This window comes from Coffea eugenioides, chromosome 1 (assembly GCF_003713205.1).
Source record: "Coffea eugenioides isolate CCC68of chromosome 1, Ceug_1.0, whole genome shotgun sequence".
In the NCBI taxonomy this organism is placed as follows: Eukaryota; Viridiplantae; Streptophyta; class Magnoliopsida; order Gentianales; family Rubiaceae; genus Coffea; species Coffea eugenioides.
In genome coordinates this window covers 7,944,181-7,958,679 of record NC_040035.1, presented here as the reverse complement: position 1 = coordinate 7,958,679, position 14,499 = coordinate 7,944,181, and the positions used below count along the sequence as shown (strand labels likewise).

Below are 14,499 nucleotides of genomic sequence, written 5' to 3'. Positions count from 1 at the left end.
AAATTAGATTTTGCAAAGAAAGAAAATAAAGAAAAGTCTAACATTATCGTATTACATTAAGATTGTCGGGATTAGAATTTGGTAGTAAACAGAAAAGTGAAATAATTTTAAAATAATAAAAGTATTTAATTCTTTCTTATTTGTAATTTTTACTTTGATTTTTTTCTTGATACTAAAAAGGAGAAGAGCCACTCTAAATTTTTTATTATTTTTATTATGCAAAGAGGAAGGTATTTTCTGCTAAAATTTTTTAACTTGCTAAGTTGGTTTAATGATAGGATAAATTGCCTAAAAAATAACTCTAGGGAGTAAATTGATAATGAAACTATAGTTTATGGGTGTAAAGTGATAATAATTTTAAGGGTTAAACATGTCTTTTCACTTTAAGTAACAAACTCCGTTAAATTTGACCATTAGTATTGGGGGTAAAGTGATTACAAAATAATGTTAAGGGGAAAAATTGATAGTGGCACCAAACGTTAAGGGGGTAATGTGATAATAACTTAAAATTTTTATGTTTCTTATGAACACATTTCTCAATCTTCTTTTTAGCTTCTATACATTAAATCGTTATAATACATTTTTTTTTATAAAATCTTCAAAAAAAAAACCCAAGCAGCTTTTAAAAGTAATTGAGCATTCCATAGTTTAGGTTCAAACATCACCTCTCCCTTCCATTAACGAAAATGACCAAATATCCAGTGGCTAAATTTTCAAGTGACATGCCAAAAGAAAGTCAAAAAGGCATGGAACAAATTTAACTTTATGTAAACTTTTCGAATTTAATAGAAGAAGCGGCATTGATAAAATAAACTTTTAGAACTTAAAAAAGGAGCAATTAGCAGAACTCTGTAGAACTGTGTTCTTAAAGAAAGAATTACTTTGTGCACAACAAATATAAACCTTTTTAACCAAAAAAAGGAGAGACTAAAAGCCATAATACTTGTATTGCCTCATTATACATGTAGCCTCATTATAGCACAAATGCAATAGTAGTTTTCTTATACAAGGTTAATATTACAGCCTAAGATGTTAGGTTTTTTTTTTTTTAAATAGCCATTTAGACGATCTAAAAACTTAAGAGAGGAATGTTCAGAATAACTATACATGCCAACATAGCTCCCAAAAAAAAAAAAGCTATAGAGTGCCAAAATCATTAACTTAAAATTTTTGTAGCAAATTATATTGGTTTTGATAAACTAATATCGAAAAATTAAGAGACGCTTATAGTTAGTAGGGCTTTAAAACTTTAACCAACACAATCCTGTTTCAAATCTAAAACCAACTTCTTTTTTTATTAAAAAAAAATCTAAAACCAGCACTAACTTTATTAATGTTTCGACCCTAAACGACACCTTCGTAATGATGTATTAGTGTCTTAGTAACTTGACTAACAAGCAAAATTTAAATTGCAGATTAGGAAATTTATTTATGTTTAAACTTAACGGTGGGCCGCGGGAGATGAACAGTTCCCAAATATTAGCAGGAAAAGAATAACCTAATACCGGTAATCTATAAATAATTCTGTAATCTATATTTGTATTCATGTATACAGCGGATAAAGTGTTCGCGACAAGCTAAAACAATGACAAGAAGAGAAGGTTCTGTTGATCAAAATACTGACCAAAGTACTGAGCAAAGTACTGATCAACGGCAGTCTGAGGCCTCTCGCAGGGAAATACGTGCTGGTTATCATGCCATACATAATCGGATTAATGGTGATTTTTTTTCATTTTTTTGGTCCAAGAATTTGTGATTTGTACTGGGTTTTCTCTTGAAGAATCGTGGGTCTGATATAGATTTTGGTATAAATTTTGTTTTTTAGTGGGAAGAGATGAGATAGCAAGCGCAGATTCACCAATGTTTAAAACCATCCTCGAAGATGTGGAAAAGTTGCATCAGCAAGGTAAGATTTTCTTGGACCCCATCTCAAAAAAGTTTGATCATATTATTTGTTTGTGCTTTATTGTACTTACGAGGCAAAATAAGCATAATAAGACAAAGAAACAGGACTAAGTACTAGGATTTAGGTGAAAGGTCCACCTGTTCCCCCTTGATCGGAAGGGGACATATGACTTGTTTTTGTGTTTTAGTGGTTAGAGATTCTAAAGTTGACTGTATTGAAATTTAGTATTTAATAGATATGTTGATTTTTAATTGACTGGCAGGGTGGGGAATTGAATTCTTTTTTAGTCAAAGATCTTAGTTTTAAGTGAATAATTCGTTGATGACTAAGCAATCCTTTAATTATCAACTGTTTTCTGGTTAAAGGTGGCCAAATAACTGATATTTTTAGGAAAAAGATGTGACCATTAAGTCTTTGCCTAGCCATTACAATCTTCCCTTCTTTTCCTTAAATAGGAAAAAGAGGAGCAACTTATCAATGGAACAATGCCTCTGATGCTTATAAGTGCCTTATTCTAAGTTCAAAAGAAAAAAAAAAGTAGTACCAATTTACCGTGTGATTTAAGGGTAGATGGAAGATATCATACTAGTTTTATTTTTCTTGCATTGCAAAATTATCACCCTGTATTATTGTAACTGGCTGTTGTTTTGGACAAATTTACTCTCCTGTCAAAGAAAGGCCATTTTTCTATAATGCAAGAAACCAAAATGGTTACAAGGGCATGTTGTTTTGTGTCTTGGCATGTCTTGCTAGGTCATGTGCATGTTTTGATTCATCAAGATTTTATAATCTTTCTTCATCGTAATCATCAAGAAATGAGGTGAGAAAAGAATCAGGAACTAAGATTACTGGAAGCAGATTCACTTTCTGCGCTAACACTGTTTGAAAGTCGAGACTTAATTATTGTGATGTTTATGACTTTATTGAGGTAATTTTCAGGGTTTCATTCTGATTGATACACTTAACTAGGAATAATTTGTAATAAAGATGCAAAAGAATGATATCCTGTGTTCGACATTTAGTTGTCAGATTCTTGTAGTGCTGCTTAGACTATACACCATCTATGGAGTACCTTTTGTGGAGATTTTGTTTATTTTGCACCGTGTTAATAAAGCCATTATGAACTTGGTATCAGCTTTTACTAGTTTGCTGTTGCTTAATTCCCCTGTACAAGATCGTCACTTCTGCAACAGCTGCAACTCAAGTGTCTGAATTCTACTAGTGAAGTTGAATATCAGTAACTATGCTCATAAGCTCATTGTAATAATTCACTAATTATTTCATCTTCAGTTGTTAAACCAAGGGAGCAAGTTGCAGATGCACAGGTTATGCTTAATCTTACAACCACGTTGCTCACCTCGACTGAATCGCTTAGTCTTGGGGCATTCACCCCCGCAAACTTTGTTTCTTCACTAAAAAGACAGTTTGTGGAAGATTCTCAGAGAATACAATCTGGGAATTCTTCAAATTCAATCAGTTGGAAAGCTATTGGCCGTGCTGCTGCACATGTTTTCAAGCAAGGAATAGGATGTCGGACCATGTAAGTCTTGTTGAATCCTCAAGTCTCTGTATTTTTCTTCCTGTTTTGTCTTAATTTGTTCTAATCCGCTTTCAACTTGATTGCTGTTTTCTTAGGATTGGGCCCACGGAATTGATGTTTAAGCAACAGAAATGTACAGTTGTTAGAAGACATCGCAGGCTAATCCAGAAGGAAAAACCAAAGGAGGTGTGGTTTCTTGCCTCCCTAGTCATCAATTTACAAAGTGTGTTATTTATGTTAGTCATTGTTGTTAAAAACTCTCGTTTTTCTTGTAAATTTCTCCCTTTTATTTCCAGAACAAGTTGGCGCGGACTCCTACATGAATTTTTGAAAGTTAATTGCTTCGACTTCACCTATTTTTCTTGCCACAGGTCAATTCAGAGGAGGAGACGCATAATGATATGATTGTTGCAGTAATGTTTGGTGTCCTGAAGAAAAATAATCCTGTTAAGCTTGAGAATCTTATACTTAACAGGCATTCCTTTGCTCAAACGGTTGAGAATCTGTTTGCACTCTCTTTCTTAGTAAGAGATGGTCGGGTTTTCATGGAGGTGGATGAAAACGGCTCTCATTTACTTTGTAAGAAATCCCCCAAATATTTGTCGATTTAGAATTATTATAGAGTTTCATTTCTTTAACATTCAGAAAATGGCTTCACTCTTTTCTTCTATGTTTTTGCTCTTTTCCAGCTCCAAGAAATGCTCCCATTCGCCGTTTGGTTGTGAGAGGGGAGGTTAAATACAGCCACTTTATTTTCAGACTTGACTTTGCTGATTGGAAGGTACAAAACTGGAAATCTAATTGAAATTTATAGCTCTGCCTGGTTTCTATAATTGTTAGTAATTTTCGAGGTTCTTCATTCCCGAAGATTCAAATTTCTGTTGCAGCTTATGATGGATTCAGTGCCAAGGGGTGAAGAGCTCATGCCAAACAGGAAGTATGTGGACGATCCAGCTGATGAAGAGCTTGAAGAAGAGTTGGAGACAAAGAACGTTCAACTGCTGTTAGATACACCTCCACCACCGGGTGTATCTCAGGAAGAGGGTGAATTGAAAGAATTTGAAATGGCAGAATCTTCAAGAAAACGTCCGCAACTCCTACCCGAAATGACTGAAACTGGTCGTGCCAGCAACCCAACGTGCAGGAGAAAGCTATTCTGATGCACACAGATTTGGAGGGGGGCCGCGGGGGGGGTGGTGGTTTGTGTGTGTAAAGTAGTTCAATTGGCTCACCTGTTGAAGCATAACATGTTCTAATTTAATGTTTTGTATAGCTTGAATATCTATAACATACAATGTCCAATAGCTTTCATGGAGCAAGTTGTAAAAGTATAAAGCTTTTGCAATACATATATATCGCTAAAAGATGTTCCCATCTCATTATTGATCAAATATTGGCGCTGATGCCTTTCTATTTTTTTCGTGCTGAAGGTATAATTGAGTTGCCCATATAATCCAATTTATATTGGAAATTTCCAAAGTAATCCAAACTTTAAATTCTTCCCAAAGTAGAGATTTTCCACTTTGAAATGATAATTTTAAAGCCGCTATTTCAGATGGTAACTTTGAAGTCGCTATTTGAGAATGTGACTTTAAATGGTTTATTTTAATCATCATTTGTCTCTAGTTTGCTTTGCTTATTTTAAAGTCATTTAAAGTCACTTTTCAATAAGACTACTTCAAAGTAACTATTTGAAATTGGAGACTTTGAAGCCTCTCTTTCAAATGGCAAAATATCTACTTTAAAAAGAATTCAAAAGTTTGGACTACTTTCACAACTTTTTAATAAATATTGGCTTATCTTGGCAAGTACCCCTAACTGAGTTGGCCATTATTTGGTCATTGGACTTGCGTATTTTCTGGTCTACCTTGATTGATTTCTTTGCTTTCATATTTTTTCCCCTCATGGTTGATTTTACCATATGCATTTCCACTTCTCACAATTATTCATGCCTATCATCTACTCTGTTTCGCAAGTTAAATGAAGTTCCGCTTCAAACATTACTGTCAAATTTCGTAAGAATTTCAATTTTTACTGACTTGGATTTCATCAATGTGCTAATGGCGTACTCAGAATTGTATGAGAGGAGTGCTAAAGCAAATGATGTTTGCATCTTCGTCCATGTTTTAAGGTTCTTGTGCTGGAATCAAGAGAACTGCTTCATCCACAAAACCAGAAACAATCATCTTCTCACTGTCACATTGTCCATGCAAGGTAGTAATTCTTATGAGAAAACTTGCATCAGAAAAAATCTCAGCATAATACTCCTAACATTCAGTTGAAGCCGGTGGTCAACCCACTGTTGGTTATGACCCTAAGAATGTACAAAAGAAACTGAAGAGAGGCTCTAATTCTTCAAGCTCCAAATCTACAAACAGGCCTGGGTCTTATTTATCATGTCAAGCATTTGCCTTTGGAATGTCAAGATCTTTGAATATGGGACTGTCGACTCCTACGCCCATTGCATTCAGACCATTGTCCACGTATATTACAGCACCGGTAATAGCAGATGCCAGTGGAGAAGCTAGGAAAGCAGCCGTGTTCCCGACCTCATCTGTGTTATTTGTTCTCTGAGTTTAGCATTCTAGATTTTGCAAGCAGAAGTGGACAAATGCCGCTAGCAGCAGAAAAGCATTCAATGGCTTACCTGCAGATAATTCTTTCTGGAGAGGTGCATTGGCTAGTGAATAATCAATCATCATATCGATGAAACCAATGGCTTTTGCAGCACGGCTTCTTAATGGACCTAGATAAACAACATTTTCAGTTAGCGTAAAATAGTAAGTGTATTTTTTATTACGGACACAGAGATATCAAATTCATAAAGAGGGCAAAAAACTTTTGCTTCAGTTCAGACAAGTGAAGAACACACATTTGTGGTGATGGTAAACTGTTTTATGTCTTTAGAAATTAAGTAAAGGTTCCACTCTCTTTTGGTAATTTTTTCCAAAACGAACTTGCAAATATGCAGGATCTTAACAAAATTTTGCGCACATATAAAAAAAGTAAAAAATAAAAACAAAAACATATGTTGGACTGAGACTTGATTTTAAAAAATAAAAGAGAAAAGGAGCCTTGATAAACTAAATGGAGGCATGGCGATGATAACATCCCAATGTACTCTCGTATGCAGTTTTTTCACCTGGCTATCAAAGCAGCTTTTTTCATAATACTGAACTAGTCTTAGTTTATTGAAACAGCCTTGGGTCCTCTAGTCACAATTCAAGAGCCAAATTGAAACACTTGGAGAATAGAGATGCATATTCACTACATAATCTACTAAATTCTGTTTATCAGAACCACCAATATGAGAATTTAGTTTCCATTTTTAAGTATTATGCAGCAAATGGGACACAGTACCGGCAGATATTGTGTTGACTCTGACTTTATGCTTCCTTCCAGCTTCAAAAGCAAGTACCTGCATCACTCAAAAACTCAGCTACAAGTATCAAAGAGTAACAGACGCATAATTCTAACTGGATCATATAACTCACTCTTGTGTCACTTTCAAGAGCTGCCTTCGCTGAGCTCATGCCTCCTCCATATCTGTGCATCTTAAAACTTTAGACTTGGCTCATTATGAAATTTAAAAAAGCCCCAGAAAGAAATATCAATACCCTGGAATGATCTTCTCAGAAGCAATATATGTCAGAGAAATGGAAGAACCACCTGTCAAAACAATAGCCAAGCTTGTGCTAAATGGGATATCCTTAAGAACTAATACAACTGTAAGAAAAGACTAATACAGGCTGTCAAGCAAAAGGGAACTCCATGAGAAGTATGCCTGGCTTCATAATTGGAAGGAAGTGCTTCAGTAAAGAAACATATGAATAGCTAGATGCAGAGATTGCTGCAAGATATCCCTTCCGTGAAGTCTCCAACAGAGGTTTAGTCACCTACTCATGGAGTATGACTCAGTCAGGTAATCTATCAAACAGTTACATATTTATAGTATGATTAAGTACCTCACCTCTGGCCCATTAGCAAGTGAGTGAACAAGAACATCAATGCTGCCAAAATCCTCTTTCACAGATTCCGCAACCTCCTGTGGAACATTAAAAACAATAATTATTTTCTTTTCTTTTCAATTGAACAAGAATAACATAGCAAGATAGCTATTGAAACAAGTATCACACAAAGGATATGAAAGTTCAATAATATAAAGGGATATGAAAGTTCATAAAATAGAATTCCTAACCAAGGAACTCCGATGTTTGACCTCTTTCTAGAAGGCAGAGAAAACCAACACAAAGAACAGGATGATAAAAACTTTACAATTAATACAGAAGCTGAGATGAAATGAAATACGGTTTGATATGTTGCTTCTTCTCTTTACAAGGACAAAACACGAAGTGGATGGAATCTCAATAATTTGACAATGGTGATCGTAAACATGGTGGCCCTGTAAAGGTAGACTATTACTTCATAATGCTGCAGTCTAGAATTTACACTGTATACTTTAAAGTTTTCCCTGAACATCTGGCATCTGAAACCATTTGGCTAGACCGATAAATTGTTCACAAAATTAGATTGATATCACACAGATTCTTTGAATGGAAAATATGGCATCTGAAACCATCTGACCTAACCCATAATTAGTTCACAAGATCAAAATAAATCATAGAGTTCTTTGAGTGGCAAGATGCTCATCATGTACCTTGACAGTCCAATTACTGGAACTAGCATACCGCTTGTTTGCTTTTACCTGATTGAGATAACACCATAGAGATTTAAAAAAGTATTACAACATACAAACTTAAAGATGACCACCATATAATTTTAAATTACATCTTCAGGGACGTCCTCAGGGTTATCATAAACTGCATCTAGAGGATAAACTTTTGTTATCTCCATTAGAGAACCATCCGGCAACCTGCAATTAAATCCTTCATTAGCATAGTCAAATGAACAGGTGTTACCCTTGATTATTTAGAAAAGGAGCTGAAAAGAAACATAAGCTCTAAATCTTACACACGCGATTCATCAAATTTCCCACGTCGTAGACTTGTTTCAAAGATGTTCAAGGCCTGAATAGCATATATGAAGAGGCTAAGAAACCTTCTAAAATAACTGCACACTGATACACTATGAAAAATGTCAATCCGACTTACAGGAACCCAGGTTCCGACGAGAATTTCAGCACCTGCAGCAGCAAGAGATTTTGCGATTGCCCAACCATAGCCATTGTCATCAGCCACACCAGCAATAAATGCTCTTTTGCCTAGGGTGACAGTTTTTGCCATTTAAGCTAAATAAGATACATGCTGCATACTATTATCAAGAATTAAATTACCAAATAAATAAATGTGATACGAACGTCGCATCAAAATGCTAACCTTTTTATCAACTTCTGTTTAGGTAAACAAAACTTTTGACCCTTACAATTCGCCTTTACAGTCCATTGAGGACTCTAGACGATCAACACATCATTAGAAAAGGAAAAAAAGGAACAAAAAATAAAGGAAAGAAAGAAAGACTGATCCAAGTCACAGGAATGCAAAGACATATATCATACCCATTCACACCAAATGATCTATTAACAGCACCCCAAAAAGCAACCTAACATAAAAAATCAATTTACTTTTCTGTATGCAATTTGCAGGGAAATTGTTAGGTGCCACATTTGGCAGATGCCAAATACTACCCCTCTTATTTCGATAACTACCCATTCATCTCTCCTCCTATCAGAATTGATTATACATATTAACTATATTTTGCTGAGTGGGTATGAAAAGGTAGTATTCAGCACATGCATAATTTGGTTAAGATTTCAATACTTTGCAGAACAAAAACATCAAACAAAAGAAAAAAAGAAAAAACTAGGAAAAGTTATGCATAAGACAAGATTAAGAAACAAGGACATTATCCTACTGATTAAAAAAAAAAATGGTGATATTGATAGGTAACTCTTCAGTTCAAACCTCTAGAGACTTATTATGGTTTATCTAATTAAGGATGACAAGTATATTACCTTCACTGGAAGATTTTAACGATAAAATATAGGCCAAAGAAGCAAGCTTTTCCAAAATGTTTTGGCTTTTGGAGCCTCCCTTGTACTATTATCTTCTAGATATCTTCTTTCTTTCAATACCAACTTTTGTACAGATAATGCACATTCCAAATGCTTAACTGATATGCCAACTATTACCGATAAAAAGAAGAAAAAACAACATTTATACCTTTTAGGTTAAGTGATAAGCCTGATGACGACTGCTTTTCTCCAGCCTCAGACATTGCCTTCGTTACCATTCTCTCAGTTTTTGCAGAAGATGACATGAAGTTGCACTGGAAAAGTTGTAAAGATGATGTATGAGAAGCACTTGAAAGTTTAATCCACGATGCTGCATTAGGGTCTGAGCCAATGCGGCCAACAGCTTGCCCCAAAACTCTTCGAGCTGGGATAATAGAAGGTCTAGCTGCAGTAAACTGCAAGCCGCAAGCTGCAGCTACTGCCATTTTGAAAGAATAAAATCTTGCGAAAACAAACTGAGACCTGTAAAATATGCCCAAGTCATAAGCAATCTGTTGAATACAGCATCCTGGATGGTAAACATATAACAGGACAATGATCCAAAAATGCCAGTGGCTTTAAACATCTTTAGAAAACTAGAACTGGTTATTGTTTGACTCCTGAAAAAAAGATGGTGCAGCTGGGTTGGGAAATACAGAATAAACAAAAACCTCAACTTTTGTCAACAACCAAGCTATTTGGCATACCCATGTCCTATTCTATTTATTTCTAGTAAATAGAACAGTAGACTCAGAGTTCCCTCCTCTTGCCTACTCATTCAAATTTTGGCACTTCAGTGCTGAATGCTAAATATTTTGATGCATATGATGTTATAATCTAATTGAAATCGCTCACACAGCAATTACATATGGGGTATGAATATTCAAAAAAACCAGTTTATAGGAACTTTTCCAAAGCAGTCCAACTTAGCTCCTAGTGAACCATTTTTCCTCCAGTATGACAAGCTCTAGCACATATGATTCTCATTTTGAACTTTTATATTGTAACCAAGTCTTTACATTGATACTCATGACAACAAGCAACAAGGCTAACCAATCAAGCTGGCTAAGGATTGACGGTTGAGTAACTATTGTTCATCATTTTCTCTGGTGATCCTTCCTAAAAGCGATGCAACTCAGAATTCTGAGAAACTTAATAAAATTTAAACTTTAAGAAAGAATCCAAGGCATTTTCTGGCGTAATGAACCTACCCTATCAATCTTCTCTTGTTGCTTTGTTTTTCTCTCACTTTTGTGCCCCACTCCATAAACTTTATTTCTTCATTCGCACTAAAAAGCAATTTCTCACTTTTCATTCTTCTCTAAGTCAGATCTTTCAAGATATGATTGCACCTATTTCCTTCTTACACAGTTATATCACATTTCTAATATCAGCCAACCTAAACAAACCAAAATGCGATATAAATTTTTAATTTCATGGTTTTAGAATTCACAATTAAAAGCAGTTATTTTACACCGAAACACTAAGCTTCATAGATAGAGACAAAGCACTTGTACCCCCCCCCCCTTCCACCTTCTCCCCCACCCTCCCCCCTCCCCAACTATTCTCAATCCAACATATAACAGACTTACATTTTGAACAAATTGAACAAATTAAGAAACTTCATCCCAGACAATGCAAAATAAAGCTAAATTTCAACATAATGCAGAACTTTTCAGCAAAAATGATTAAACATACATGCACTAGAACAACTACAGCTAAAAGCTGGAATTAAAAGAGGAAGAAAATCACGATAAAACCCACAAAAATTCGAACTTTACCATTCTGAAATGATAGAAATTAACCAAAATAAATATCACAAGATAAAATTAGAGTGAGAGGAGAAAAGAGGCTGAGACCTTAAACTGGTGGATAGAGCCAATGCTAACAGTTGATTCCTAGTAATTGCGAAAAAATATTGAAAAAGATTTGTGGGTTTGAAGCTGTTTTACTAGCTGGTGGTCACTTGTCAGTAGCAGAAGGGTTTTGAACTGTAGCTGTTGGGAGGCCTTGGACTCATGAGAGAGAGAGAGAAAGAGAGGAGAAGAGGGACTCAGAGAGAAAATATTTCTTTAAGATTGGGCTAACAGTGAATAAGAGATAAATTGGGCTCAGGTGTCGTTTCTTATCTTTGATTTGGGCTTATATCTTTTTGTTCAGCTTGCAACGGTCGAGATAGTTACATATCTTGTCCTCTTAATTTTGACTAGTTTTGCTTTTGTCTTTGAATTTCAGGTGTTGGTTTTTTTTTTTTCAACTAATCATTTATTTTTAAGAAAATAACCTGTTTCATCCCTCACATTTTGCAAAAATATTCTTTTCATCCCTCACTTTAAAAACGAAATAAATTCGACTCTAACATTTAAAAATTGAAGCTATTACATTCTTGAACCCAACTTTCAATCTACATCAAACCATCTAGCATCCTAGTAATAAACTTGAGGGATAGAATTGTTAGATCACTCAGTCAACTTCATCACATTCACATGACAATTATTGAACCGAAAAAGGTAAACAATTAAAAAATTATAGCATAAAAGGCCGTTTTTTGTTTTGAAATAGTAGGGTTTCTTTTCTGAGTTAATCCTTTTATGCACCGTTAGTATATATATTTGCAAGTTTAGATGTATACCATACATACAAAAGTTTGTTGTTTAAATTTAAATTGATATGATGTAGTAAATATCTAGACTTGTCAATGTATACAATAACAATATAGGAAAGATTAATGGTTCTTTTTTTATGTTATAATTTTTTATTTTTCCTTTTTGAATTCATTAAATTTCACATGAATATTAAGTTGAGTTAACCAAGTGATTTACCAATTATACCCCGAAAAATTGTAATCAGGTTGCTGGGTGGTTGGATTTAGATTGAAAGTTGATTTTAGGGATGCAATACCATTAGTTTTTAAATGTCAAAGATGAATTTGCTTCGTTTTAAAAGTGATGGACTAAAAGAATATTTTTGTGAATTGTGAGGGATGAAACTAGTCATTTTCCCTTTATTTTCTTCATGTTTGTATATTGACTTTGATGCATTTGGGGCCTCACATCTATGCCATCAAGTATTCGCTTGATATATTAATTTGGTTGAGAAGTTAGCAAGGTTTAGACTCTTTTCATATATATATATGAGTAGGTTTCGAATTTGAGGTGTCGTTGAATTTGATTCGTCTATTTATATAAATATCTGAGTTTGAATTTGAACAAGATTATTAAAGAGTTAAACTTGAACTCGAAACTAAACTTAAAAATGATCTAATTTTTTTGTATTAATAAATGATTTAGAATATATATTTTAATACGATGTTTGTTCTAAAAATAAATAATACTAATTTTATTTATACTTACTTCTTTGAAGTATAAAATTTGTGTGTGTATATATGAGAATAGACATGGTATTTATATTAGTATTTTTTTTATAATTATATATGTGTTCACAAACCTATTTGAGCTATCTGGCTGGATGACTAAACAAGTCTAATCTTATATCCAATTTAATTTGACTCTATTATGTTCACAAACGAGCAAGTTTTATGCTAATCTACTTGGCCTCCACTCTCAAGCAATGTTCTGGGGTCTTTTTCTTTTTATATAGTTGTGTTTCTCTTTTTTTTTTTATCTCCTAAGTGATATTCCAGTCCACATTCATCCTCCAGCGTTCCACTTTGACTTTTGCAAAAAGTTTATACTAAGAATTTGCCATAACATTTAACAACCATCACTCTTCGACATTTTCCGTGGATTGTCGACAAGAAAATAGTTCCTGCAGCAAAACTAAAATGTAAAAACAGCTTCCAATGTATAACTTAAGGAAGAGGGGACTACCATTCGAACAGGAAGAGGCTAGTGAAGTCTTTTTTTTTTTTTTTTCGGAAACGACAATTATTGTATAACCTATCTATCCTAAAGTAAAGGGAAGGAGGAGCCTAAGGAGGCTATGTTTTGTGGCTAGCAGGGACACAGACCTTACTAGACCAAGAGAGTGTTTTGGTACAACTCTTGAATTTTTTTTTTTTTTTGCTACAGATGAGATTTGAACCCTCACCTATAATCCAAAAAGGAACTTAAGACCCTTCCTTGTGGCCAATTGGATATTTGATCGACATACAAGGGAGAAACTCACCGTAGAAAGGAATAACTTATAACCTAGACTAAGGGAAGGGATTTAAATCCCTAGAAATACCTTCTTGCAGCCAACTTGAAGTTGTCAAATTGGTTTATTAAAAGAATTAATCTTTTTTCACACCATTAGCATAAGAATTTTTTAATATAAACAAATTTAGATGCATTCTACATATGCAAAAAGAGAGAATTGAAGTTTAAATTAAATTAGCTATCATGCATTCAGAATTACTTGTAAAAGAATATTTTACTTTGATGGTATCTAAAGAATTTACCTTATTAATATCCTTGAAGGAAAATATTTAATAAACAGAGGTGTAAAAAGAAGTTAGTTGTGGATAAGAAGTTAGTTGTGGATAGTTTATAAAAAGTAATTTAGGAAGAACTTAAAATGTACATACATATTTACAGCCCTCCTCCTGGGGATGGCAATGGGGCAGGTTTAGGTTCCCACGCCCCCACCCCGTTGTCATATACCTCCACCTGCCCTGATCCCATCTCCCGCCCTATTTTCACCCCTCTCCCCGTGGATGCCCATGAGGCCTTTTTTTCTCTCTTAGTATCTTTATTATTAAAATTAATATTATCACTACCATGCGTACCCAAAGAGTTCCCTTAATCCTTAGCAGATGGACGATCAAACAACTAAACCAGAACTTTCTGGCTCCTGATAATGAACTTCAATCTCAATTAGACATGTCAAATGAGACGTCGCAAGCAATTTGTTTTCACAGCTAAACATGCACAAAGAACCAGCTTAGAATCAAGTTTAGGTACACAAATGATCTCATCACTGTGTAATAATACTATTATTACTACTAACAGTATTATTATTAGGAAAAACTAGTATTATTACTACTACTAATAGTTTAACCTAGCATAATATAAACAAAATAAATGTATTAATAAATTTATA

At 34.3% G+C, this 14,499-nt stretch overlaps 2 protein-coding genes across 2 annotated transcripts; one reads left to right on the top strand and one right to left on the bottom strand.

Annotated features, from left to right (window-relative positions):
- The first annotated feature begins 1,585 nt into the window (after positions 1-1,585).
- Positions 1,586-4,606, top strand: LOC113767043 (non-structural maintenance of chromosomes element 4 homolog A-like). Its single transcript, XM_027311217.1, has 7 exons — positions 1,586-1,718; positions 1,826-1,906; positions 3,197-3,446; positions 3,542-3,632; positions 3,818-4,025; positions 4,136-4,227; positions 4,334-4,606. Exons 1-7 carry the CDS (start codon positions 1,586-1,588, stop codon positions 4,604-4,606), a joined length of 1,128 nt encoding a protein of 375 aa, XP_027167018.1.
- A 962-nt stretch (positions 4,607-5,568) lies between these two features.
- Positions 5,569-11,530, bottom strand: LOC113760556 (enoyl-[acyl-carrier-protein] reductase [NADH], chloroplastic-like). The gene is made up of 13 exons (XM_027303188.1): positions 11,316-11,530; positions 9,626-9,939; positions 8,558-8,667; positions 8,418-8,473; positions 8,235-8,319; positions 8,104-8,151; positions 7,417-7,491; positions 7,231-7,342; positions 7,064-7,115; positions 6,941-6,992; positions 6,807-6,864; positions 6,094-6,192; positions 5,569-6,000 (listed from the first exon to the last, which is right to left on the bottom strand). The coding sequence occupies exons 2-13, from the start codon at positions 9,900-9,902 to the stop codon at positions 5,846-5,848; spliced, it is 1,179 nt and encodes a 392-aa protein (XP_027158989.1). The 5' UTR covers positions 9,903-9,939; positions 11,316-11,530; the 3' UTR covers positions 5,569-5,845.
- Positions 11,531-14,499: the final 2,969 nt, after the last annotated feature.